This window comes from Aplidium turbinatum, chromosome 4, assembly GCF_918807975.1.
Source record: "Aplidium turbinatum chromosome 4, kaAplTurb1.1, whole genome shotgun sequence".
Classification (NCBI taxonomy): Eukaryota; Metazoa; Chordata; class Ascidiacea; order Aplousobranchia; family Polyclinidae; genus Aplidium; species Aplidium turbinatum.
The window spans coordinates 34995207-35023104 of record NC_137475.1 but is presented as its reverse complement, the minus strand read 5'-3'; the positions used below and the strand labels follow the sequence as shown (position 1 = coordinate 35023104).

The window sequence follows — 27898 nt, the reverse complement described above, 5'->3', positions numbered from 1 at the left end:
AGTAGGCTAAAAAACTTATCATTTCATTGTTTCAAAAAAGAGATCAAAACGTTAATTTTACAAAGCTACAGTACATCGTAAGTGATATGTTATGGAAACCAACTTGTCAGTTGCTTCGGAAACTTTATTATTCTCTGCTTGCTTCATGGAATTTTGTGTTTTGGCCTACGTTATCATCAATATGTTGTTTTTTTTGTGCGTATGCTGTTGTTGAAGCGCGGGAACTTTTCAATTATTATTTTTCTCTTGTAAGCTTATTTTAAATGGCAAAATCGTAATTTCCGTAGGGTGGCAATTGACTAGTAGACCGTATGGTCGTCTCGTTGTCTCCCTGTCGGTATGGGAACTTGTGTAACTTTTGTACTGTGTATATTGCATATTTCAAACATGTACCTATGTTCCTGTTACTGACAAATAAAACATTGATTGATTGATTGAAATCTTTGAACTTCACCTTTTTTTTAGCAATAGTAGAGCCCAATTAATGACGTCACATGGCACGGTGATGTTTCATGTTTGATCATATTCAATAATTCATGCATGTTGGCTTATTGTGAATAAGTGGCAAAATCTTATTCTTATTGCAACTTTTTAGGAATAGTTGTTTTAGCATCTATTGGGCGAAACTTATGGCATCCATGACAGAAGATTAATATTTTTTTAACATGTTACGTTTGGTAACTTTTGATGTTACTGGAACTTTGCTTCGTCCATTGCCATCTGCAGGAGAGCAATATGCAGTTGCTTTAAAAAATCATGCTAGCCTTTTATGCGATATTAGTGCCATGGAGAAATCGTTCAAGAAATCTTACAAACTATATAAAAAAGCCTATCCCTTGTATGGTAGAACTGCTGGTGCTACATGTAGGTCATGGTGGCTGTCAGTTTTTCTGGATACAGTTTTAAAATCTGGTGTTGTTACTGGTTCTGCACATGAGATTTCAAAGATTAATAATCACAAGCATCTTCCACTTTGGAATATTGATGAGCAAAGTCTTTTGCATGTAGCATTCAATGCAGTGTATGATAACTTCAAATGGGATCCTTTACCACACTCTCTTCACTTGTTGCGGTTTCTCAAAGAACAATCTCCCAATATCAGCATTGGAATCTTATCTAATGGCGATAATCGTGTTAAAGGTGGATTAAAAAATGCAGGTAATGTAGACAACTACACATTTTTGTTATATACGGTAGTCATAGGCGCCTAACTATTTTTTTGGCCGTGGGGGCGAAAGCGTGTTTCATCAGCAGCAACGTAAATTCAGCAAGTGTCACGCAGATGGATGACGTAATTATGCCGTCACACTAGGATTGCTTTTATTGCCACACTCAGAGTTATCGCTATGTTCGACCTACCGTTAATTATTATAAACAAAACTCGACCACTTCGGTTAAGCAAACACATGACATGTGTTTGCGTTGGCTAGCGGTTGATGGACTGCGACTCTTTAAGCTAAGCACAACATAAAGTTTAGCAACGAACTAGATTTATTAGCATGAAACAAGAGACGAAAAGGTTTACTAAAAGGTACACTGTAAATGGAATGACAATGTTTTGAAAATGGAATGCAAATACTAACTTGATCATACGCTTGAAAATACACCTGTGGAAAGTAAAATCATTCATGTTTACATCAATTCAGCAGCACGTCACCTTGAATAAATTTAAAAGTTGCTGACACCCGTAAGCAGCCCTTGAAAAATAGTTACGGAGAGACGTTTGATTAAGTTTTCGACTTGACATTGCTCCCTTTTCATTACAATATCGCAACTTATGACTGACCGCTGTAAAACGCCCGTTTTCGCGTTGCAGATGAAACAAAAGATGCGCATATTCCGCCTTTGATCGGGTTTCTATGGCAACGGTCGTGTGTGCGCCATTCAGTTTGCGTGAGTCCGTTACTTCGTTGATTATGCGGCGTGTGCGCAATGTGCTTTGTACGCTTGCCAGATGTTTCGTCCCTGAGATCTTTCGTCCCGACGTTTCGGCCCTAGGCTTGCGAGATGTTTCGTCCCTGAGATCTTTCGTCCCGACGTTTCGGCCCTACAAGACATCGGCTACTTTGGAGGAAAGTGCAAGATTGAGAGTTTCAAAACACCGCGACCGAAAACAAGTTTTATTCGAAGTCGGCAAGGACCGAAACATCTTGGGCAGTGACTGGTAATAGTTTTGTTTCTGGCTTCCTGTCAAGCTGTTGCGGGCAATTTCAAGTGTAATCTACCTTGGAATTGACTTTGATAAGCGGGTGTGCCTGTTAACCGTGGGCTGGTGTGACGCCATAAAGCTGCTTTTCTTCTATGCAAGACGATCCTTGCTTAGAACCACATCAAAAGAATTTTGCATGACCCACTGTAGGTTAAAGGTTTCTTTTTTGAGTCACTAATATTTTCTGTAAGAAACATAGTGGATGTTGCCAGGGAGGTCCTAATAGGTAAAGTAAGCCAACGTGACAAAATGGGGGGTGACAAACCAGTTTATTAGCTTGAGCAAAAAGTGACGCCTAGATGCAAGAAACCAATAACTGAGTTAGTAAAGTTGACAACCATGCAGACTGTTGTAGCGTAAAGCGTGTGTATTGATTTACCATAAACACAAGCATGGGCTACTTGGGTGACACTCATGCAAATTGCAAAATAAACTAGACTACGATAAGTTTAAAAAGATAGCTAGCTAGGCCTAAGTCAAAAATAGTTATTTTCGAAAGCTTGAAGTTTATAGCCTACAGTGATTCACAGATGTATTCAAATGCAACGCTTGTTAGTAACTTTTCAAATGCATCCTTTTATTAGTCTGTTTCATAGCCAAGTAATCGCTTGGCACTGCTGGTTTGCAGATCTAGGCCTACAATACATTTGTCTACTGTTGAACAATAAATGCTTGTAGCCTACTACAAAAAGTGCTCAATGCCAAGCAAAAGGCCAAGCAGAGCGAATTACATCAAATACAATTACTATTCTCTAAAGAAAAACAAAGAATTTGTTTCCCATCAAATAAACGTTAAATAGAGTCTGATTAACAACCGCAGGCTCAAAAAATTGAGATAGGCTACTTCGGACATATTGCAAGAAGCAACGCGTTGGAAAATGCAATGTTGACTGGGATGGTGCAAGGCAAACGAACAAAAGGACGACAAAAAATGAAATATTTTGACAATATCAAGCAAGTTATGGGAATAAAAAGCATGCCAGATGCAGTGGCGTAACAACGCAATATGCCGCCCTTGGATTTTTGCACGAAACGCGCCCCTACCCTCCCTTGACACCGTCGTAAAAGCTGATTAAAATTCCACACAACAGAAGAATTAAAGCAGTTTTGTTTAATTTTATTGAAAGTTCAAAATAAAACCTCTTCTTACTCAGACAGCTGAAGCATTCTTTGTCTTCTTTAATTACTGTAATCGCTGGCTTGAATGGCCCTTTTTATTTTGAAACCTTTCGGGCCCTAATTTGATCATCTCAACTCTCATGTTATGAGTTAATGTTGCTGGCCAAGTAGCGACATCGTTATGAGAATAATAGATAGCATCTGTGTTATCTTTATCTGACAGTGTTTCATTCACAGGCTGACTTCTTTCAATGATCAGTTTGTTGTTGTTTTGCTCGAGGTAGCCTACACTTCTTCTTCCGTCTCAACTTGAGGTAGAGATTTAATGTGCTAATCTCTTCATTTTTTTTAGCAGAGGCAATTTTTACGAACTTCAAAATGGCTCCTTCATTCTTTTTAGTTCCTCTTCTCTAGCTTTCTTTCTCTTTCTAAAAATTTTCTCTTTCTTTTAGTCTCTTCATAGGCAAAAATTAATTGAAAAAAATTGCAGCTTAAATCTTGTTCTGGAATCTGCAGCGCATTAGTTAAAAACAATAACCATAATTGCAAATTTGCTGAGTTAAGCTATAAGTGATCTATTTCAGACCTGAAACTTTAAACCTTTCACAAACCTAACCGATCTTCACACATGAAGATGGAGGAATCCCGTCTATCCACCACAGACAGATGGTAAAGGTGGCCGTTGACTCGATGAACTCACGGTCCATTCCTGTCTCTTCCCGAAAGTGAAATAAACTTAAAACTAATCTGAACTCAACTACCAAAGCTAAATTGACTGAACAATGCTATGGCTTACAAGTTACAACCGACATTCTATCATTACTTCAACAGCATGAGTATTGAGTATCATTAAACCGTCACAAATACCACATGGTGAGGCACAACCTAAAAAAGTTGCAAATTAGTTTATAGGCATAACTTGTTTAATTTTTTGGCTTCACTTAGATCAATGTTAACTTAGGTCGTTTAAGTCTCTCCGAGAATAAATTAATGCGAATGTCTTTGTTCGTTTAAACTTTAAAAAGTTATGATATTTTGCCGCCCTCTAGCAACGTGCCGCCCCTGGATTTATCCACAAAATCCAATGGGTAGTTACGCCACTGGCCAGATGTACTAATAAAAACAAAACAAAATGGAGGCAGTTCGTATGGGAGATCATAGCTGATCTAACATGATCAATCTGTTTGAAGAGATTCTCTAAAAACCTCTACAAACTGTTTCACCTTTATTTGGGGTCACAGAAGGTCATGAAAAATATGTAAAAATAATAAATCGGTTATATACTGTAGCCTACTTGAAAAGGTATTAAACATTACAACCTTAAACCCGCCTGCAAAAAGAAAATTCAGAGTTATTCAAAGACAAGGGTGTGGGTCCTAAAATATCATGGTCCACAGTTATTCTCGTTCTAATAGTGGGGGTGGCCGTAACAATTGTGGTCTTTGTCTTGCTGAGGAGCTTGCTATTCTGAAGGCCGATTGTAACTACCTTCTGAACAATCGTTCTGAATTGGTGAGTAAATGTCGTCACCGCAATAAATTTAAACTCAAATAATTTAAAATAACATAATTGAAATTGGACGTTTTCATTCATTCATTTTGAACATAAATTTATTTTCATTTCTACAGGTTACGTCAGCCTGCATCGTATTTTGCTTCTGTATGACGTCATACACGTTGTTAATTAACATCAGTTCACGTTTTTATCGGAGTCTTGTGCGAAAAACTCTGGTAGTGGTCCTTCAATAACTCTGAGTGTTTTTGCAGGCAGGCTTAAGGTTGTAATGTTTAATACTTGCGGTTATAGGCAAATTGTTCGTAAGCAATTGTTCGTAAACCAATTGTTCGTAAGCAATTGTTCGTAAACCATTGTTCGGAAACTGTTTTTCGTAAAATGAAATCCGTAAAACAATTCTTCGTAAAGCATTTCTTCGTATACATCAAATTTTAACTGCACGCACGAAAAAATGCTTTAGGAAGAATTGTTTTACGAAGAATTAATTTTACGAACAATTGCTTTACGAACAACTGTTTAAGGAAAAAACCTCGGACACCCTTTTCAAGTAGGCTACCGTATTATACCAATTTATTATTTTTGCATATTTTTCAAGATCTTCTGATGATCCCAAATAAGGATAAAGCAATTTGTCTGCTGTTCAATAGATAAGATGGGCTACTCAACCACCGGGCTGACTAGTTTTGCACAGGCGTTTAACAGTTTGTTCGCACTTCTTTCGCCATTTTCATACTGACGCCAATAACGAAATACCTTCTTATGGAGTGCAACATATTTCTTTCTTTGGCGACGCTTCAAGCATCCCATATCAAGGAGCTGGACATTTATTGGAATGTCGCCAGCTTCTTCACGAAGTAGAGTTACTAACAAATAAAATGGAGTGTTTGGACGGGCCTTCTTGATCATTTTGTGATGCCATCCTTCAACGTCGTTGTTTGTACGAAAGGGAAGGCCGTAAACGCTCCAATTTTCTTTTTTCCAGACACAATTTTCCATCCAAGTTGATTGCACATAGTTTGTCAGTTCAGACAGGGAAGCAGACGCATTTGCTTCTTGCTCCAGAGCTTCGAACATTGGTCCAATATGAAGGGAAGGAAGATAGCATAACGCCATTAGCTTTTTGATAAAATTTCTTATGTCGAAATTATTGCGATAGGATGCCGATAATCCCAAAGATTGCACGTGTCTGTAAATGGCTTGGGTAAAATGAAACGAACAACCTCTAATTTCAACAGCAGGGAAAACGTTTGTGATCGCCTTCCACACAGCCGCTTCGAAATCCAAGATCACGCGTGTAACTGCAGGCGGTGTGACGAAGCCGGTCGTAACAGCTTCAAATACAGCCGTATAGTCTTCTGTCTTCTTTCCAGTCATAAAGACGTAAACAAGTGGAACTTGGAAAAACTGTTCATTTTTTTTAACAAATGCGTGAATTGTGTACAATTGCTGAAAAGGTTTATGGACTATTTTAAATGTACCGTCCATAAACCACGTTTTAGCTTGCGCTAAAATTTTCAGTTGCAATTTAGTGGCAAAGACTATGCTCCTACCAGCTTCAGGGACGCTACAGATATCTTCAAATATGAAGTCATGGGGCACATTCGAGTAATCCAATTCGAAATCCTTAGTTGTTGGTTCTTGGGGGCGGTGCTGCTGCCGAAACTTGTTCACATATCGGGACATGTTGTCTATCGGAGGTAGTCCTTCCAAATCCGAAGGATTTGAGATTTCTTTTCGAATTTCTTCTCGTATAATTTTAGTCGCTGGTTCAAATGGTTTAGCGGTTGCCTTTCGTTTCGCAGCTAATGTTATTGTGGTGACCTTCTCAGCGCCGTGTTTTGGTGGATGGTTGTGACAGGCTGCTCCACGTTCAAACTTGCCGTTTTTTTCTACCACTGTTGCACAGCACGTTATATTACTGCTTCTGATTGAACAGCGCCACTGCTTTGTGGAAGCAGTTTCTCTCTTCAATGTATAACTGAATCCGAATGAATCAAACAATTTATCTTTACCTCTTTTAGATCCTCCTTGAATCACATTGTACATCACTTGTTCACATTCAAGTACTTTCTCATATTCAGGATTCGAGTAAGACAAAGATGACTCGTCCAAATAGGATGCGCCTACACGCATTTTGGCATGAAGAGGTGCAACAGAGGATGTTTCGACTGGGGATGCATTATCATCAATTACTGATACATCATCAAGTATTGGTGGTTCGCCTTGCGTTGCTTCAATGCTGTTTCTCGGTGTACTCGTTTGTACCAGCTGAAAATAAACCAAATAAAATTTAAGTTGGCATATGAGGGCAATTTTTGCAACTTTGTTGAAACCTACATCTGTAGTCTACTAAGATGTTCCGAGCTGTTTCAAAAATTTAGCATGCAAATTGTATTTCAAATGCAGTGACCACCTTTTGAAATGAGGAGGTTGCGGTGCCTTGTCTACTGTATAGCCTTCGTATGAGGTTATTGACAGCAAAAAACCTCGAAGTTAAAATGCAAAGGTCAACAATCAGAAGTTCTGCTAAGTAGCCAATGAACGATGTTTTATTTTTGGAGGCAGTATTGTATTGAAATTAGAGAATTTAATACTTAGGCTGAAGACGTGAACCGAAACTTAAACCACGCTTAATTAACATTATGCTACGTAAACTACCATCGCCTAATTTTCAGATTGACGCAAATCCTGAATTCCAAACACCAGCCTTAGGTGCGCATGAAATCATTTTATATTTTACCTCTGGCTCGTTTCCTGTTGTGGCAACCAAACTAGAAGTTGCATCGAAACCTTGGAAAGTTTGTTCATCCGCAGTTTGTGATGAGGTGTTGATCGTGTGCAGTAAACTTGTTCCTTCTGTCTGAAAAGACAAACATAAGAAAGTATATTTTTCTGCAAACAAAATAATAGAACGTAGGCTTATCCATACTCCCGGGATCAGTGGCGCCGCCAGACCTACAACAATAGGGGGGGCAAAATATTGACAGTGCAAGACAGTAGCGTAGTCAAAAATTTTGAAAAATTACTTTCAGTTTGGTGCATTCTAAGAGCATTTTCAACAAAATTGTGGGTATGAATATTTCTGTAAAATGGTGCTGTCCGGTGGCATAGCAAAAGGATAAGATCATGTTTTCTTCTGCATTTTTTCGGAAATAAAGCTAAGTCTCTATGTTTTATTGTTGCTAATTCCAGACTGAGATATTTGAATGTTTAGCATAGGCAAAACTCGCTTTTTTAATGCAGTTTCGTTTAAAATTAGGCAAACTTTGTTTTAGAGACATAGGTTGATTGCTTTTTTTTGCGAGATTATTACAGTTTTATTATTTATCAATTTTCTACTTGGTTGATTCAAAAAGCGATCTTATTCCGGTAAGTCACTAACTTTTATGCTCTGAAGTCAACCCAAAGTTTAGAAAATGTAACGTCATAGAGGTCATACATCTTGATGAGTGTCAAACAAAAAGCTTTGAGACAATGAAGTTACTTTAGGCTATTTCTGATATATTCAAGTTTTGTATAACGAATAGCTGTTTAGATGTTAATCTAGATCGAACAAGCGATCTCAGCAGTTGCAGATGGCTTGCATCCTTGCACAGTTTGACGAGAAATTACAATGTGGCTTACAATCACGATAACGAGAACCTTATATTTTACTGATCTCCGGAGCTGACGTAAACCTTAAAAGTCATGTCGACATATTCTTGATGCCCCCCTTATCGAAAATTGTTCTTTGTAATACCGCTTTGAAGGAGGACTACGACTATGAACAAAAGAATAAATTTTAAACTTCAATTTGTATTGAAAATACATGACATAATGTCTTCCAACCTTATCACATTTTTTTCATTACGTAATATTTACCACCACCAAACCACTTTTGACGATCGAATTTTTTACTTTATTATTCGGTAAAATGTTTAGATGATGTCACGTCATTACGCCGATTTGAGATATAATTTCATTCATGACGTGGTATGGATGAAAAATTTTTACAAGTTTTATACTCTGTTGAGATTAAAGAAGAAACATAAATGATAAATATTGGAGAAATTGAGTCTCCTTTACAACATAAGAATCGAACAACTCAAAACTGCTGAAACGAAACGTTTTGTTTAAGTGACAAAATCACTGCAAGCAACCAATGCCAAAATGCGCGCAGAAGAAGTCATGGGAGTGTGAGGTATCAAAAATTTAACAGGTTGTTATTTTTCTACATCAATGTGACGTTAGTTACAACTTTAAAAAGTCTATATCTTTGCTTCTGTTGAAAATCTTTTTATCTACTGTACAATTTAGTCATCAAGGTTTTCCATACTTTTTTTTAAAGAGAGAGCTTTTACCCCCCCCCCCCCCCCCCCCCCTTGCAACTTCAGTTGACGTACTTGAGGTTGGGAGCCAAATATAATAAAAAAAAATATTAATATGTATTAATAAAAAAAAAAATTAAAAAGATGATGCCCAAAACATTGGGTGGGGGGCAGCTGCCCCGCCTGCCCCCCCCTGCCGGCGCCACTGCCCGGGATCCATAACGCTATGGGATGGCCCACTACACTGCGTACAACAGTGCTACTAGATTTAACCCAGTAACCCAGCTTCAAGGATATCTCACCGCCCACCAATGTAACAACGTCCTCATGGATTGGCTGAATAAAAACTGTTTCGACCTATAACGTCTTACGAAACAAATAGCTTTTTTTTATCTTTTATTTTTAGAGTAGGCTTGTGTTCGCCCAAATCTTGCCCGCTTAAACCTAACTTTAAGTTACACAAAATTGATTTCAAGCAATTTACAATTATGTTACCTTGCAGTGATGTTGCAAATTTATTTTAAAAACTTAAATTGAAAAGAATTTTCAGGTTTAGAAAATATATTACAGAGCATTTAAAGACAGAAAACTTAAAGAAGGGTTGTATATGTCTGTGGTTGAAGAAAGTGACCTCTACCAAAATTGTAGGCTACTATTAAAGAAGGGTAGACTGCAAAAACATAAACCATCATGCTTCAAATGTTGAATTTGTTTTCATGTTATCAGCTCGGTGTAATTTGCAAGCATTATGATGATTTGAGGTGGATAATAAAAGTAGGCTACTTTAGATTAAGTGTGGCATAGTTATTTATGGGCATGTTTTGGGTTAGGTTAGCCCACAGGGTTAGCCTACCGCTAGTGTAAACTAATAAGTCCTCCGTTGATGTGGATTTAAATCCGGCCTTGAGCTATTTTAAAAACCGGATTTAGATATGAATTTGGAGTTCTGCTAATTTGGATATTACTTTAATATGTAAGTATAGCAGCATTTGCTTAAGAACAAGCATTTACCCAAACAAATAGTTTAAAACCAGTTATTGCATTAAAACAAGTAGGCTATGCCCAAAGTTTGGTAGGCACGGGCCTCATTTCGCTGTTTGTGAGTCTTTTCCCTGAAGTTCGGCCTATGTATATCGTCAGGTAAGCAGTTACGAAACGTTTTTAGTTATACAATCAACCTGCTTATTATGGCCCACGATAATTCAGACTACCCCTTCAATCAACCGTTTTTCGCTGGTTCTGTATCTAAATCAAATGTTCTGTACAATTTTCGCCGTTTATTTAGACCACTACGCCGCTTAAACGGACCACTCTCCCACCAAAAATAGGTTGGTGGTTAAAATGGTTAACGGTTTTTGCTTTTTCTACACTGTATTGTTTAGCGAGATTACACGTCAATAGTTAATGTTGGGCATGGCGCTATGCTATATTAGTGGCAAAGGTTACCAGATAGGCCTACTTTTTACATTTCCAGCCCAATTGCAAGTAAAAAGTAACCCAATCCATTTAAAAGTTGAAACAAGCCCAAAAGTAGACAACAACTTGAAAGTTTACACAAATTGTTAAAGTCAAAAACGAAATTTTTGGCTAAAAATTATATTTATTTTGTGAACTTTGATTTGAAATGAAACAAAGAAATCAACCACCGCACAACCTGTAATTGCAAAATTTTCCCGACTGGTAAAAAAAATTTAAATTTAGTTTTGTGTTTATTTCACTTTATCTTGTGCGGATTAAACAACACAGAGAAACACGGGACAGGAAAAATGGCAGCAAAACGACGACGTTATAACACGCAAAAACATTGGAATTTGCTCTCCTAATCAGACCAGTTTGGCTTGGTCCCGATTAAGCGGGGCTGACTGTAAGCTACTGTATAACTTAGGGAAATTGTATTGCTCTTCAAGACCATCAGCACTTTTGATAACGCACCAAGGCCGATCAACCTTGCGACTGTCTATTTTTTGTCTTCTTTTTTTTGTTTAGGCTACTCATACAAAGTAAAGTTGAAAACCGCTTTTTTTTCTTTTAAATTTTGATATTCTACTAAGGTGTTGCGATCATGCCATGTTTTTAACTTAGCCTATTGTAGGCCTACTGTTTTAGTATCAATCACGTTATAACGTTCGCATTTTGTCGCTTCTATCTTTATCTTGACTTCTGCTATGTTTGACATACCTATTGTTTTTCGTTGTGATGGTCAGAAATAAAAACAAACTGAATTGACAAGCCCAAACTGGGGCCGGATATTATCAAATTATAAGCGCAGATATTGTTAACGCGGGCCGCGCTTTGGGCATCCCTGCTTCAAAGCAAAAAAGCATTACAGAGGTTAATACCACCAATTGACCTCGTTGCACATTTCTAAAGACTAGGTTTTCATAATAATTGGCAATAGTCTTAGCAATTACCGCATGTTATTAGCCTATCCAAAATCGGCTGGTTCGAGATAGATGAAGGCTAGTATGTTAATAAAATATCACTGTAGGCTATTACTTACTTGTTCAGACGAACATTGGAAACATTGCCAATTCTCCAGTTCCCACTCATCCTTGACCATTTTTCTGTACAATGTTCGCGATAAGCCTGTATTGCAGATGCGATGCTGCCAACCTGCACATTTATCACACTGTATCGCTTCTTGTCGTTTTCGAACCACTTTTCTGCAGTAAGAGCAGGAGCTTTTTTTTGATACGTTCATCTCTAAGAAGTTGTGAAACTGAAACCGCAGATGAATACAACTTTGGCTTTATATAAAGTAGGCTATTGTGCAAAGCGTGTTGGAATGAAGACCAGAAAATAGGTAACAACAGTACGAGTAAATAAAAAAATAAATATAGGCTAAGTTAATCAATCATTTCCGCTACTAAGGTTTCCAATTATCTACTAATGCAATTGTCGGACTACATAATGTTTGTTGTTGGCCTAGAAATCGAATCAAAACAAGACACTATGTGGCCAATTATCTACGAATGCCAGCTGTTCAACAAATACTTTGCAAACATCCTGTCAGGAAGAATAAAAAAGTAGGCTATGCCAGAATAAAGCTTATACCAAGTTAAATGACACGTCTGCTGTCACAACCGCAAGATCCTGTGGTCTCGATAATCCGTCTACATCGTGTTTGTTCTACGAACGGAGCTCAATGGGGATCGCTGAGGCAAATTAGTATCTATATGTCTATCCCTCAGCTCATCCACCCATCTATGAAGCTACATTCAAAAACATTTTTTTTTTCTTCAAGTAGCCTAATCTTCCCCATTATAATCTGGCCTACTTGTTCCTGGACTGCTTAGAAAATAAGAGGCGCAGAGTTTAAAAGCCATCTTGATTAATAAGTCAGACTCATAACTTAGCTTGTAAATGGCTTGTCACACATTTGAGAAAACTAAACATGCACATGATCGAATAGATATATTAGCCTATGTTTTGATTTATTCATTTTCAAAGCTTACGTTTAACTTATTTGTTCTGAGTGACCTCATAAGGAAGTCTACGTCTATGTAGCCTAGTAATTTTGGGCGTTCGAATTCTTGTTTTGATGATGGGAAAAATTATAAAATAATTATTTTGAAATACCGTAACAATTGTCTTTTTTTCCTAAACACACCATTGGCATATTTATTCTATACAAATTCGTTTTGAAAAAATTGCACAGTAGGCTACCGCGGTACCTACAAACGATTGCACTATATCCAGCTGCTCCGCGGGGAGCGATCGTCGCTGCTTGATTGTTCTGGCCAACAATGGAAAGACGAATAGACATGATGTAGCCTACTGTGGCTGTTTTAGCCTACTTTTTCAAGCAATGGTATATAGGCTACAATACGTTTGTGAATAACCAAAAAAACGACATGCGTTTCTTTTTCTAGTCTAAATCAGTGAATTATATGACATGATAATTAGGCTATAGCTTTTTTAATCACAATTGTATTCAGATAGGCCTACTATTAGTTCGTTTCCACTATCCGACAGTTGAAATTAAAAGTCATGTCTTCATCTACCTCTGACGAATATAATCAAATGCTGTTATGTTAAATCCTGCAGTGGCTGTATTGTAGGCATATAAGGCAATAGTTATTGATTTTCTTCATCGTGTGTCACACGGCCGTAGCCCAAAGGTTGTTAAATTGAAAATTTAAGAGATGTTTCGGCCTCTTGCCGACTTCGAATTAAACTTTTTTTCGCCCGCGAAATTAAACTTTTTTTGGCCGCGGTGTTCGCCAGCTCAAGAGATGTTTCGGCCCCTTGCCGACTTCGAATAAAACTTTTTTTCGGTCGCGGTGTTTTGCCACTGTTAATCTCGCACTTTCCACCAAAGTAGCCGATGTCTTGTAGGGCCGAAACGTCGGGACGAAAGATCTTAGGGACGAAACATCTGGCACCCCTTTGTACCAGCCCTTGTTGCGTTGGTTAGTGGTTACCTCGGGCCGAGTCTTCAAGTTCATTTTCACAGCGAGCGATTCACTGGGCACCGCGCAATTCACTGCAGTGCAGAGGTTTCGACTTTCGAAAGCGACATCAAGTCTGTTTGCAAGCTCATAAAGCTAAAGGCACGCTCCGTCTACGTAGCAAATTATGTTTTTTTTTTGGGTGCATTCAACATCTGATGACATTGAATCGACACAAAATGGTAGATTTTTGCTATGTCCCAGGCAGCAAAATCAATCATATTTACATTGATTCAACGTCTGCAAACGTTAAATCAATGTAAAAATGACAGATTTTGTTGTCTGGTGTGGGATTGTAGCATCGCTACTCGTTCTAGTGATTTATTGCGAAGCTGTTGCGGTTTGCATTCAAAAAACGTTTTCCTGCTGCCGATCGCTAGTTCATCTATTGTTTTATGTATCAATACAGCATAAAAAGTTGCCCCCACGCAGAAATATGCGTGGGGGCCAGGCCCCCACGCCCCCACGGCTTAGGCGCCTATGACGGTAGTCCATGTGCATATTTGCAACCAGCAAGGTAATTGCGTCCACTCACGAATTAGCAAATATTTTGCGATTGATAGACAAAAAAAAAACTTATACTGTATCAGTTTATTTATTAATACTGTTATCCTGACTTTTGTAAGTTTTATTTGTTATGCTAACGATGTGACTTGTTTTTTGGTTTCTAAATTATGTTTTAAGAGAACCGGAAACTCTGTTTTTTATAAAAAAAGTATATATATAAAAATGGCATCCTGACTTTCAAGCGGCATAAAAATAAATGGTCAAGAAGAAGTGCTTTTAGCAGGGTCCGCATGTTGTTGCTATTATTGCATTATTTGTGGCGTGTCTTTTTACAGATTATTATTAGACAGATCATGCCGAATTATTCCGTCAGAATGACAGTGGTGTTTAGACGCATTCTGGGATGGAAACAGTAATCACAAAATGCATTTTTGAAATTTGAATGCACATAACTATACTGCTAAGTTATTGCAAGCTTAAGAGTATAAAAATATCTTTTAATAAAAAAAAGAGTAACTGTTTATGTTAACAAATACGATCTTCAGAGGTCCTTGAAAAACCATGGTTGCAAAACGCACATGGACTATAAGTATGTTGAAAATTTACTGAGTACACACAAATGACATTCCTTTTATAGGCTATAGGACAGGTCTACTGTTGCTTGTCTGATGCTTGCAGGTGATCTGCATTGATAAGTTATGTACTTTATGCTGTCATAAAACTTCCAGTTTAGCATTTTTATGATGAAATTGCATATGCTAAGCTTAATCTTTCATTAATATGTTGATATTTGTGTTCAGGACTACATGAAAACATTGACTTTGTTATTACAAGTTGTGAAAGTGGTTTTGAAAAGCCAGACAGTCGTATTTTTGACCTTGCACTTAAAACTGTATCAAATCTTCCACATATGACGAGAGAAGTAACAGCATCTCAAACTCTGCATATTGGTGACAGTTTAGAAAAGGATTATCTTGGTGCTAGGAAAGTGGGGATGCTCTCTTTGTTATTAGATCCAGATGGCAATTATGTGAAAAGTGGACTTTTAAATCCAACTCACTGTATAAAACATCTAGGCTGTGCTCGACAGTATGTAACTCAGCTACAAAATTCACAACACCATGTTTAAGATATTGAAGCATGTTGTCAAAATTTCATTATTACCGGTACTTTTATTGTGTTTCATTAGTTTGCATGCTTTGCTTTGAGCTTAGATAGATGTTTATTGAGTTTGATTATAATATTATTTGTTTACTTGCATTATCAGATTAATTAGTATTGCCAAAGACAATTGCATATACTTTTTTGACATTTTATTGTGCCCACAAGAAGAAAGCAATATCACTTAATCTCTTCTTAGTCCCTACGCTTAAGGACTTCATCAACTATTGGTACCGGTATTATCCAAATCGATTGGATTAACAACAAACTGTTTCCACCAAACTAGAATCATTTAGACCATAATGAAATTAAATCTAACTCTACACATTATACATAATGTGCATAAGTTCAATCATTGGTTAAATCATATGATGTTTCGTTCTAGTTTTACTTTTCCCTCCACGTCAACTTCTCATGTTATTTCTAAATATCAGGGCACCCGTTCGTTAGCCGCTGTCTAGTATAATCGTCAATGGAGACTAGGCCCTCCGGCCTCCAGTCCATATCATGGGGAGGTCTGCACAGCCGAAAAATCCTTAAATGAAGTCGATGCCTTAAAATGGGATCACATAACTCCTTTGATTAATTTTCTGTCACATCACAGTAACTTAGATGTTTACTGTATTTTTTACTTGGTTTCACGGTAGTTGTCATAATGTCATATCCACCATGCTTGGTTTTTTACTCTAGAGCAACGGTGGGCAAAGTGCGGCTCGCGAGCCGCATGCGGCTCTTCAACATAAATTTTGTGGCTCTTGTATTGAATCGTAATGTATTACAAAAAAATTAAGATTATAATTTATAAATGTATCTCAGACTGTCAACCAAGCAGTGGCGTACCTAGGGTATAGCAGGTATGGCTCGAGCCATGGGCGCCACATTGATAGGGGCGCAAAAATCGGTTGGTATAAATTAAAATTTGTGACTTAGCCTACAGCCCTACACTGTCTTCAAAATCTAATTTGCGGCCAATACAACACAAAGATCAAACAAGAGTCTCTCTTTTACTGTAGCCATTGTTAAACAATTTGCAAAATTGTGACTTTGCAAAAGCAACATTGTGCTTCTCCCGGCTTATTTTGCATTCAGTCAGCAACAATTGAAAGTTTAGTAAAGTCGTTACAAGCAGCGATTAGTTGAAGCTTAGAAGTAGCACCAGAACTTACTTATTTATTTTTATAAAAATTTATAACTTTGTAAAATCAAAACATCATGCAACCTTGACAAATGAACGCTTGGAAAAATTAATTCGCACAGCATTAACAACTTATCGTCCAAATTTTCAGACATTAGTGAGTCAAGTACATAACTCATGGATAAACAATCGTTGTGTTTTTATTGCTGTTATGTTATCTCAACTGATTTTGTGGCTCGCTGGTGTTTATGGTTTATCCGCGAGCGGCTCTTTCTTTGAACAACTTTGCCCATCCCTGCTCTAGAGTATTGTTACTCCCAAAGAGAGCTTCGTTAGTGAAATTGAGAGTTGCACTCAATGTAGCCTGTTAAATAAAAGTCTGTCCAGTTTTAAAACATCTTAATATTTCCATTTATGCAAGCTTGTTAACGCGCATCTGCTTTTGACAAGCAAGATTTGTTTAGCCATAAGCTGATGTGGTTTTTTATACCATTACATAATCTTTCCGTAAATGTTGTTTGCATTTTGATGACTGTGCGCTGAAAATACTCTAAATTTATAACTAACAAAATTTATATTACTGTGTTGTGTCCTTTTTATTATTATAATTTAATGGCAGACAAAACGTTTTCCATAGTTACCACACAAAAAAAAAAAAAAAAACAGACAGTATGATCAATTAATGATCTACATAAAGAGCCTGCTGAATGCTGATGATATTTGAAGTAGTCTGATCTGTAAAAACTCTTCAAAGAGAAGAAATAAGCAAAGCGCAGAGTTCATTCTGGTAAACACCATCACTTTGTGGTCAAGTGCAAAGCCTCTTGTAATATCTGCATAGCTATGCTTCCGTCTGTCTTGAAACTCGATTCAATTTACTGTGTGTTATCGTATCAACCGCATCCTCTGGAGCTTACATTATTTCCATTATATCTTGCTTTTCCTAAAATGTTCATATGAGCAAGAGATGGAGTTATACATTTCGGCACCACTTGTTCGAGACAGCTATTACAAAAATGTTGCAACTTTGCGGCCCAAACATGTGATGCACTGTATGTGTACCACTGTATAATCCGGAATGGCCCGTTTCGGTGAGTCCGATTCAGTGAGTCCGATCCCTATTCGGTGATTTTTTCAATTTTTTTTTTTTAATTATCAGGTACCGTAGCCTAATTATCATTGTCGTTTTAGGGTTAGGGGTTAGAGGTTAGGAACTCACCAAATCGGACTCACCGAATAGTAGCAGACCTGTATAATCTGTATATTCATTTACGGTTGTCGGTTTCTTCCTTGATAGCTTTATACTAGTACAGTAGTACAAAGCCCTTTTTCTCCGCGGCCCATAATTTACTTATTTTTACTGAAATGTGCCTAATTGCAATCTCATCTCGTTTCTAATTTTCTGAAAGGTTTTGTGACCCAAATTTGGGCCGCAGCCGATGGTTTGAGAATTCTACTGTAAGTGTAAGTTAATTTCGCATTCAACCAAACAGATTTGCCTGATCATACCAGGGCTATGTAGAGGCATGGCCCCACCTGTCGTATGTTTCAACCTGTTTCTCACAATACGGTCGTATATGTAGGTTGCCATAACCCTTGGAAACCTATCTACACAGGCCATGTCAACGTGCGTACTTCAAGTTTGACTGGAGGCTGATCTGTTTCGCTTGATAGCAATCAGAGTAGTTGATACATTTTATGTGTATTTTGCGTCATTTCGCACGCTGCCAAGGCCTGTGTAATGTGTATACGTAACTTATAAGTCGCTAAACATACGACGTTCTGATATACCCAATTGTGTGGCAGTTATCGTATCCGTGGGTTTGATCAAATATCCTATGATGCCATCATGCAAAGTGGTGTTTAAGCCGTTATACAAAAAACGCATTGAGACGAAAATGGCGTTACCGGTACGGTGTCCTATAAATGAAATGTTTCTGAGCTGTCATCACAAGGACTAACACCGCGGTATGTGACTTTTCAAAGAAGCTTGTTTGCACGTGCTTACCCCTCAGTAGTAGGCTAGATTGTTGTGCCGTGTTGCCAGATTATCAACAGTCTAAACCACGCGAAACTTGCATAAGCACAACAGTTAATGCTGTTAGTTTTTTTGTTCTGAATGTCAATTATTTCTGTGTTTTGATTATCCAGTTTAGTTGGTTGCACTAGGATACATTTTCCGCATTTTGTCACTAGTTTTTTTTTCTAAAGTTTGCTTTGATGATCAGAATATGAAACGCTTTTAACAAGCAATATGCGTGTCGTTAAGAGCATGTTTATTTTCAGTAATGCACAGTTCAGTGGTGAGTGTATAACAAACACTACAACTAATATTGGTTATCAGCCAAAACGCATCATTATGTAGACTAATAGAGTGACGAACTTTAACAGTATCTTATGAAAAGAATCCATATTTTTAACAATACGTATCACGGCAGTATGTAAAAAAATAAAACAATCTGTTTGGGACTTGAGATGAATAACAAATATTGGGAATGCTTTGCTCTAAAACAAGTTACAAAAAAAAACAGATTAAAACAAACACGCTATAAAAGCAATTGATCGTTTTGGCACAGTAACAATAAGACAGCTACTTCGTTTCCTTGGCTTATGGAAGCAAACTTTATCATCGGAAACTTCAGCTCATTTTTAAATGAACTTCTTGGCATAGTTTGTCTTGTGTCGTGCTGACATTTGTCTGCAACTGGTGTTTGCCATTCAGACACAAAGGCAGATAGATTTCAAGATAATGGAACGTCACAGTATGAGTAAAAGTCTGTCTCCAACAGTTTGTTTCAATGACATGCTCACTCTCTCTTTTGCGTAATCCTTGCCGAAAAGGCATTTCTACTCCGCATGGGGCTTCACTATGAAGGTGACATGATCCTCCGCGGCAATGTAATCCTTTGCTTTTTCAGAAACTAACTTTTTCACATAGTTTTTCGTCGCAATATGCTTGTAACTGAAGTCGCATTTCGTTTCTTCAGATCACGTTCTGTCTTCAAGGTTTTCAACTGCTGCTTCTCGAAGCGGTTTGTCGGGGCTTCTCGTTTGTACGATAGAAGGTACAAGTCTGTAAAGAAGCCAAAAGTTTAGTATGTTTCAAAGCTAACATGGACAATGGACATTTCTATTGCACTTTTCGCTTATGCTATTTTTTGTAATTATGGCTTTATACGAAGTTAGCCCATTGGAAATTTTGTTGCTAGCCTTTCACCTTCATCATTTTGCACTGGTGTGCGTAAAAGAAATTCTTGCATCTCAGGGTCTTTTTGATAAGATGGAGTCATTTGTTTCCAATCCTCGAGCGGTCTCAAAATGTTGGATAAGCTTTGCAATTTCTGAAAAAAAAAATACATTTTTACAACCTTTTTTATCAATTGGTATTATGAAGGTTGCTATATTCAACCACTTTGTAATACATGTTTTCATTTTGCCACAAAGTTGTGCTTGTTAGCTTTAGTCCAATATGTTGTCATTTGACATTTTTGTCACACAATCCATGCTCTCCGAGGCTGACGAAGTACCATACAAGATACAAATGCCCTTCTTGCACACTTAAAATGCTGCCAATATTACTCTGAGTAAAGAGTACTGTATAAAATTAACCTACCTCGAAATTGATATTTCCATCTTCATCGACTGTCTGGATGGCGTGATTGAGAAAATAGACATCTTTCACTAGCAAAACCAAAAATGGAACAACAGTGCCTTCTTGCGGGACGTTTTGTGGATCGAAGGTGAATCGAGATTTTAAAGTCCGCTCCCTGCCACAACACGTGGTCGTTGTACAACCGGGTGTTGGAGTCTCGTGATCGCATTCGATCCCTGAGTCGCCTTGTTGTGAAGCGGTTGATGTCGCAGAGACCACTGAGTGTTGAGAAATGATTGAGTATCGATTTGCCACTCCATCGCTGGTCTTTGAAGATCGCAGTTTTTCGACGCATGACATGTAAATCGATCGATACGTCAAAAAGTTGTTGCTCGGGTCAAAAACATTCTGAAAAACAAAACTACTCAGTGAGTCACCAAACTTACACAATACACAAATTGTTTCTATCTACCGGTAGTTATGATAGACCGAACATTTCCAACAAAATCCACAATTGCGGCTTATCATGAAGCTAAACTGTACGGTCCGATTGTTTGCAGCATAGCCTACCTGCAGCTTATGGAGTTCCGTCAAAACTAGTTTGTTCCTCGTTTTGTTCAATCGCGTCACTGGTCCAAGACTAAGCCCGGTTAAAATGGCCATGGAAGAATTGAAGTTGGAGAGCTCGAAACAACGATTCGCAACTCGCGCGAAGAAGGTGATCACGTGCCGCCCTTGCTTTCTTTTCCGACACTAAAAGTACCGATTGACGTTAAATGCGACATCAGTGCGATTGTAAAAGTTTACACAACTGGAAAAAAATCAGCCTTTTTTGTTGTTTCAACGTCTGCAAACGTTAAATCGATGTTGATTTGATAAGCAGCCTACACATTTAACATTTCAAAAATCATTGGAAATATTACAAATTGATGCAAACCAAACTCACCATGCAAATAACTGTAGCTACTAAGTGGCTCAGTCGATTGAACCATCTAACACAAGCTCCTAGGTTTGTTCTGACATCTTCATCGCCATCAGGAGTAAACAGCTGTAGGAATTCCTCTGCTCCAACGTGTTTCAAAAAATCCTAAGAAAATACAACACAATAAATACATTTCCTTTTGTAAACAACATGCCTTCAACTTTAAGTATAAATAACAAATTGTTTTTGTCACTCACCATTTCTATCATGCAGAGTTGCTGCGCCATTTTGTTTATGTCAGTTGCGTCATTTAATTTGAGCACAAAGTTTACAATTGCATCTTTCTTGCAAGATTTTTCCGTTGCTTCCAAAGCGTTTTCAAGCTCAAAGGTGCTTAGCTGTTGCTCGTAGTTTTCTTGTGTCGCCGTAAGCCGAGATATGCAGTCAACAACTTCAGTGCAAAGTCCGTTTAATTCCTGAAATATTACAAGTCCGGTTGAAAATTAATAAATTATTTATGAATAAGCTGCAGTGGGACCAATCCATAGTTAAATGATGATGATAAAAGACTTCGTCGTGCTCATGCAATAACTACAGTGTTGGGATTATTTTTGAAGATGTTTGGCCAAGATAGCCTAATATGAAATTTTACAGAATTAATTTAGCCTACCTCATTTTCGCTTCGGCATCCCTTCATGACGTCATTTAGTGTCCACATGATCTTCTTGTTACGAAAATCTGCGGGAAAACGACGCACCCATTCGCGCAAGATATGAATCATTTGTTGTTTGAAAGAAAAACTTGTTTCTTTTTCTGATGTGCCTTGGCAATGCGTGCAATTCCCAGGAGAATCAAGTTCCGTGAAACCGCTGTTGTTTTTGCTCTGTTTGTTTTCGCTTGCTGTGGTGACGGCGTTGCTCTTGTTTTTTGTATCCAAATCATCCGGATCAATAATTCCAGATAAGATCCCGGAGTCGCGAGAAAAAGATGTTGATCGATCCACTGCTAACGTGTTGTCAACGTTTGTAGCATCAACTTCAACTGCTCCATCGACCTGATTTCTTCTTCGTCCTCGTTTTCGGCGACGGATCGTGTCTTCACCTTCAACCACAGCATTTTCTGATTCTGTTGCAGTTGGGGCTGTCATGTTTATGAAAGCGGAGGATACAAATGTGTTGGGCTTTTCATATGTTTGGCTTGTGACTGCAGATGCTACATCTGAAGAAACAGAGGAAACGGCAATCAATTCAACTGGAGCATCTTCTGATTCAAAATTGCTTGCTGTTGCGGTGCCTCGCTTGTGTAGCTGATGGCATTTGGAACATACTGTTACTGTCGAAGATGATTGATTAATCCGAGATATATCTTCCGTTAAAAGTGCTTGAAGTTCTGTTAGCAATTGGTGAGGGGAGAGAAATAATCGAAAACCGAGCAGAAAGGAATACAAGAACTCATCCTGCAAAAAAATAACAAATTATAAATTATATCATCTTTAGCCTACTTACATTTTAGATTAAAGGTTTTCAGAAAATATGACCGACAGAGACTACACGCTCAAGCAACTTACGTCAGAAGTATTTTTGCTTTTGGACAGGAGATGGCGCAATAGAGCTTCTTGTTTTAAATTTTCATCCATTTTGGTTTTCCTGTTTCTGAAAAAGTAAGGTAATTTAGTTATTTGTTAACATTCAATTTTTAAAAAAGAATCGACTTTTCACAGGTTAAGGTAAATTGGGAGCAAAAAACACCAAGTTTCGTCTCACGTAGACCCAGTACGCAACAAGTTGCCATGAAGAAACTGCTGACCGCTAAAATAGAAAGGAATGGAATAGTTGCTGTGCAGTTAAATTTGAAAACTGCTCTCATGTCCTCGAATTAGATTTTTGCCGAGTCGCCCAAAGCTAAAACAAAGTTTGTTTTTCAACAAACTTTGCAAATGGCTTGACGACTTTCCTTGTTACCGTGTCTTACCAACGACAAACACAGATTACAGATCACGATGGAAAAAAAAGAAAAGCTGAAAACCAGCAGGCGAAGCTACGCCTGCGGGAAAAAACACATTGCGTACTATTCACGAGCCAAAACAAATCACGAGTCAGTGTCAAGGCCCACGAGTTTCACAACGCATTGCTAAGTACCCATCCTGCTAATCATACCTTATTCTTTGCTTTCCGAAATAGAGTGGCAATTAGAGTTTTAAACTTATAATACTAGTCACTACGATTCAAATGTAATTACATTCAATCTATCATGAAGTTCTTTTCATGTGAGTGATTTACAAATGGTAATAAAATTTCAATAGCAAATTTAAGTCTATAGTCCTCTAAGTGCTATCAAGAAAACATTGCTATAATAGGCTACTGGCGGTAGCATTGTAATTATTCTTATGTATTCATGAAAACACAAAAGCATTCAAAAATACATACCTGGAGAGCAAACTTGATATTCTGATCGGCATGAGGCTTCACTGTGATTAAAGCAATTATAATAGTTTTTAATTACAGCAGTTCAGTCTGATCTGCAAAACAAACATGTTTATGCTTTAGCGCTCCCAGTCTCATGTGAAACTTCATAAAAAATACTGTCTTGCACAACTGTTCGTCATATTAATTGACGGTAGTGAATCAGCTTTTTGTAACTGTAATGAATTCTGCTCAAGTTTCAGGCAAATGTCTGACTGACACGCGGCTTGCGTGATGGCACAATGAACTGAAAATTTAACAGTTGCCAAAGGGCTTGTTGGTATTTTAAGACCGCAGCTTAATCTTTTTACGCAAGAAACCTTTTTTCCTCGGTCTCTACTTATGGTAATTTTGTAATACGCATACGCTGAAATAAGGGACCTCATACGTACCCAAACATGCACAACATACAACGGAACATCATAACGCGTAAGATGAGATGGCAAATTGTCACTAAAATAGGGATTAACATAAATTAAATTGAATAAAAACAAATAGTAATTGATTCGATGCAATAAGAAGGAAATTTGTGGCTTGTTGTTGTAGTAAGTCAGGCACAATACTAACTGACTTATTCAAGATTACAAGGCGTTAAAAATACATACGATGTATACAAAATATTACATAAAACTTATTGATCGCACTAGCATATTGTTCAAAAGTTTTGCGGGGGTACATACAATGATAATCTCTCACTCTCTCTAATCCAAGAAATCAAAAAATACTTGAAGTAATTTCGATGAAACCACAATAGCCTAATATCAATATTTTTCAGAGAAATTGTTACCCGTTAAAGTTATGACGTTAATCTATGATTTTTAACTTACAGTATATGATGAGCTTACATTCATTAGTTCGTGCTGCATTTTGTAGGTCAACAACCATAACTCAACAATCTGCATTCTATTCTCGCAATTTTTCAAATATAGGCCTATACCAAACACTCATGCACACGACTTCTAAACCTGCAGTCTACGTGCTACTGCTGTTCTGAGGCAGCAACACAACAAAATAAGAAAATCCAATCACTTTCGGCCATTTTTAAGTAACCACAACTTTCCAAATAAGACCTTTTCGATACTACATTCACACGCTACCATTGCAGACCAACTGACGCCTTATTATTGTGCAGGCCAACTCACTGTTTTAGGGAGAAAGCACAAATAAAAAAAAACAATCGATTGTGCCTCAATCACATCAAGTGCATGAGGCAGCTCGTCCATATAGGGTATTTCTTTACTTTCCCAGTCAAAAATAGCAAGTTCTTAAAATGGCATCACTTTGATATCATTGTATTTTTGAAACAAAGCAATAAAGTAACAAACCGCCAATATAAAGTCCAAACGGGTTAGGGAACGTTCAAATATTACGTAACGCCTTCGAGGGGGAGGGGGGGTTATGCAAAGCGTTACGTTAGCGTCACATTGGGGGGGAGGGGGTTCAAGCAAAACGTTACGTAACGCTTTCGAGTACGGAATGGTAGTTTTTTGTGCTGAATTTGTACTGAAAAAGCGTTACATGGGGGAGGGGGGGATTGAAAAAAGCGTTACGTTGGCGTTACATGGGGGAGGGGGGGTCAAAAATTCGGAAAAAAAGCGTTACGTAATATTTGAACGTTCCCTTAGGGTTAGGTCTGTTCGGCAAAACTCACATTTTATACGCAGCGAAAATTTGACTAGTTTTATAAAAATGAGTAGCCTACCCTCGTAGATAGGTACAACAACCACCCCATCACATAGTACAAACAAGTTCGTCTTAAGAGTAAGCTTTCAAAATTTCTACTTTAGAAAAGTTATCAACATAATTTTAAAAATAAAATATGCGCAATCGCAGAAGTAAAACGACTGACAGAGCAACAAACGGAGTCAGTAACAACATCGATATTTCATAAAAGTTGTTCCACTAACGTTGCTAAACTGACATAGGCTATAACTTACAATATATTCAATTTCAGGCTACCTACTTCAGCAGAGAAAAGGAAGTGGGTAGGCTATACTTATAATCAACGTAAACTGTAGTCTACAATGAAAATTAAAACTCTTACTCTTTGATACCTCAATTGACTTTCGGCAAAGTTTCTTTCAGTATTTCGGCAATGTTCTGTTCGATCAGACGATAGAGTCTGTTCTAAGCGAATAAAACGGTAAGACAAAAACAACATGCTTTGTAATCACCCCTCTAAATACAAAATGATCAATCTCAAACGTGCTTTAGAAAACTATAATCGTACAAAAAGAACCACCCTGTGCTTGCGACGAGAGAAAAATTTTTCAGATTCAAAAACCGGATGGTTAGATCGCCACAATTTAAGGAAGGTTTGTTTCCGATTGAAGCGTGCAACGTTTATCAGAAAGGGTGATGTATAAAAAAGAACTCTTCCTGTTATTCAATTTGTTTATGATTCAGCATTTTTCAAACACGTCACATTTTCAATTACCACTACCCAAACTTCTATTTCTTGGAAACTGTGGTCATCTTATAGATTTTAATCATTTAAGTAAATTAACTGCATGACACGAAACAACATCTATGATCTATGCAACATGGTAATACTAGGAGAGTAAATTTTAAATAAAAATATCTCTTGTTGATTGACTGTTTTGTTTAGTAAGTCATTATTAGAACAAAAACAGTTACATCGTCGCCTTAATGATAGATCAACAACTGATAAAGGTTGCTCACACCTCGAAACTGCTACAGATGCATGTTAAATGTAGACCAGTTTCGCACTACAGACCTAGATTCTAGAAAGCAATTGGACTGTTTGTCACCTGATCACCTACTTTTGCGCAAACTCAGAAAAAAATCCAAACTGACACCTCTGTAAAAATCCAAACTTTCAATGAAATTTATCACAGGAAAGAGATATTTGTGATGCTTTGTTAATGCTTGTGAACTCTGACCTTCAAACTCGCCTAAAATCAGCTGGCTGTACGTTTGCTCATGAAACCAGTGTGAATCAAACATCTTACAAATTCTCCGTAATGAATAGTTAAATACTCTATCTAATCGGCTGTCGCTTTCAAAAAAAGTATTTTTCAAAACTGCAGTCATTTGAAGCTGAATTAATTTTAACTTTTCGTTCCTTTTTATCACCATCAACTTGTGATTGCTGGTCATGCTGCTCTTGTAGTTACCGCTGTGAGAAACTCAGGATAGAGTGTGGGCAAAGCTGGGCGAAAATCGAACGGCAACCGAAGAACGAATTTGTCGAAGCCAAACTGAAAAAAAGGCGAAAAGGATTGAGTTTTGTTTCTTTTACGTCTTCGCCATTATGCCATTCTCTTTCATACAGCGCTTCAACAAGAACCCAAGCTTTCTCGTTTTTCTAACACAAAATAAATTTATAGCGAAGTTTGGTGTACCAACCTTTGGAAGGTTGAACTTTTCCATTCCAACTTTTTGTCGGCTTGTTTGTCTGCAGCGTTTACTCTAGCGCTTGCGTCACACCCAACTTTTCGCTTTTATATCGTATAATTTTGCTTTCCGTCATCTGCGAAGATATCGTTTTTCCTCTTAGTAAGGACAAAGGGAAAGTATGTTGACAATACAACTTGAGCTTAAATTTTATGAAGCTACTACAATCATAATTTTTTTCTTGTTGCCACAATTTCCAGTTTTTATTCATTTGCGTTCTGTAACTTATATCAAAAATATGCTCTAATCTATTTGCACTTATCATAGTATGGAAACCTTGAGGCAAAACCATGTTGCAAAACTTTTGTTCGTTGGTGTCAAAGGTTTTTTGTACTGCAAATGTTAGGTTTGTTTTGTGGTGAGTGCATTTGCAAATTGCGTAGCACACTCATCGAACTGACAGGTTATCACAACAACTTTTGAGTTTTACAATTACTCCCAGCTGGTAAAAGTGGTCTTTTTTACATCGTTTCAATCATAAAAATCTTTGCTAGCTGGATTTTTCAAGTTCTTTTCCACCTCACTGGCGCATGCTACAACGTTGTGCTGCAAAATGTTGTTTTTGGATTGTTGTTGACAGCGCATTTCAGCTGACAAGTTGCTAGTTTTGCTTTGTTTCAACGTCTCTTGATGGTAAAACGATGTAAAAAATGCCAGCAAGGATGTTTGCGCTACATGACAAAACATGATTTCATCTTTTATTTATTGATTTCTATATTAATCAAAAATCTTCCACAAACGTTACAGACTTCAAGATAGAAAAATGGAATAGCTACAAAAGCAAACTGATATGGGTGATAGGCCTACTTTATTGTCGCAATTCGCAATCACGAAAAATATTCGGTTTTACAACGCTTTTTTATTTTAACACTGAATTTACACGTTTTTTTTTAATTTTAGTCTCCTTTTTCGGCAATCTTATCCAATTTTTTATTGTAGCCTTGACAACAAAAGCAGAAAAAAACTTCAACTTATTAAAATATTTGCTTCGTGCATAAAAGATATTGCGATAGCGACTGAGCCAATCAAGTACGCAATATTGGACGCTATCACATAAAGTCACAATGAAAACGTTTTGAAGCATATTTAATGACTCTGCAG

At 37.5% G+C, this 27898-nt stretch overlaps 3 protein-coding genes across 3 annotated transcripts; 1 reads left to right on the top strand and 2 right to left on the bottom strand.

Annotated features, from left to right (window-relative positions):
- Nucleotides 1–577: 577 nt before the first annotated feature.
- LOC145768116 (haloacid dehalogenase-like hydrolase domain-containing protein 3) lies at nucleotides 578–17106 on the top strand. The gene is made up of 2 exons (XM_082579588.1): nucleotides 578–1158; nucleotides 14909–17106. The coding sequence occupies exons 1-2, from the start codon at nucleotides 666–668 to the stop codon at nucleotides 15235–15237; spliced, it is 822 nt and encodes a 273-aa protein (XP_082435714.1). The 5' UTR covers nucleotides 578–665; the 3' UTR covers nucleotides 15238–17106.
- Nucleotides 5501–11710, bottom strand: LOC145768266 (uncharacterized). Its single transcript, XM_082579746.1, has 3 exons — nucleotides 11651–11710; nucleotides 7584–7703; nucleotides 5501–7111 (listed from the first exon to the last, which is right to left on the bottom strand). Exons 1-3 carry the CDS (start codon nucleotides 11708–11710, stop codon nucleotides 5501–5503), a joined length of 1791 nt encoding a protein of 596 aa, XP_082435872.1.
- Nucleotides 17107–18663: 1557 nt separating the features above from the next.
- On the bottom strand, nucleotides 18664–23438 carry LOC145768115 (ras-GEF domain-containing family member 1B-like). The gene is made up of 9 exons (XM_082579587.1): nucleotides 23345–23438; nucleotides 22486–22570; nucleotides 21589–22374; nucleotides 21176–21394; nucleotides 20943–21083; nucleotides 20567–20749; nucleotides 20018–20404; nucleotides 19622–19745; nucleotides 18664–19477 (listed from the first exon to the last, which is right to left on the bottom strand). Exons 1-9 carry the CDS (start codon nucleotides 23374–23376, stop codon nucleotides 19335–19337), a joined length of 2100 nt encoding a protein of 699 aa, XP_082435713.1. The 5' UTR covers nucleotides 23377–23438; the 3' UTR covers nucleotides 18664–19334.
- Between the last annotated feature and the right edge of the window lie 4460 nt (nucleotides 23439–27898).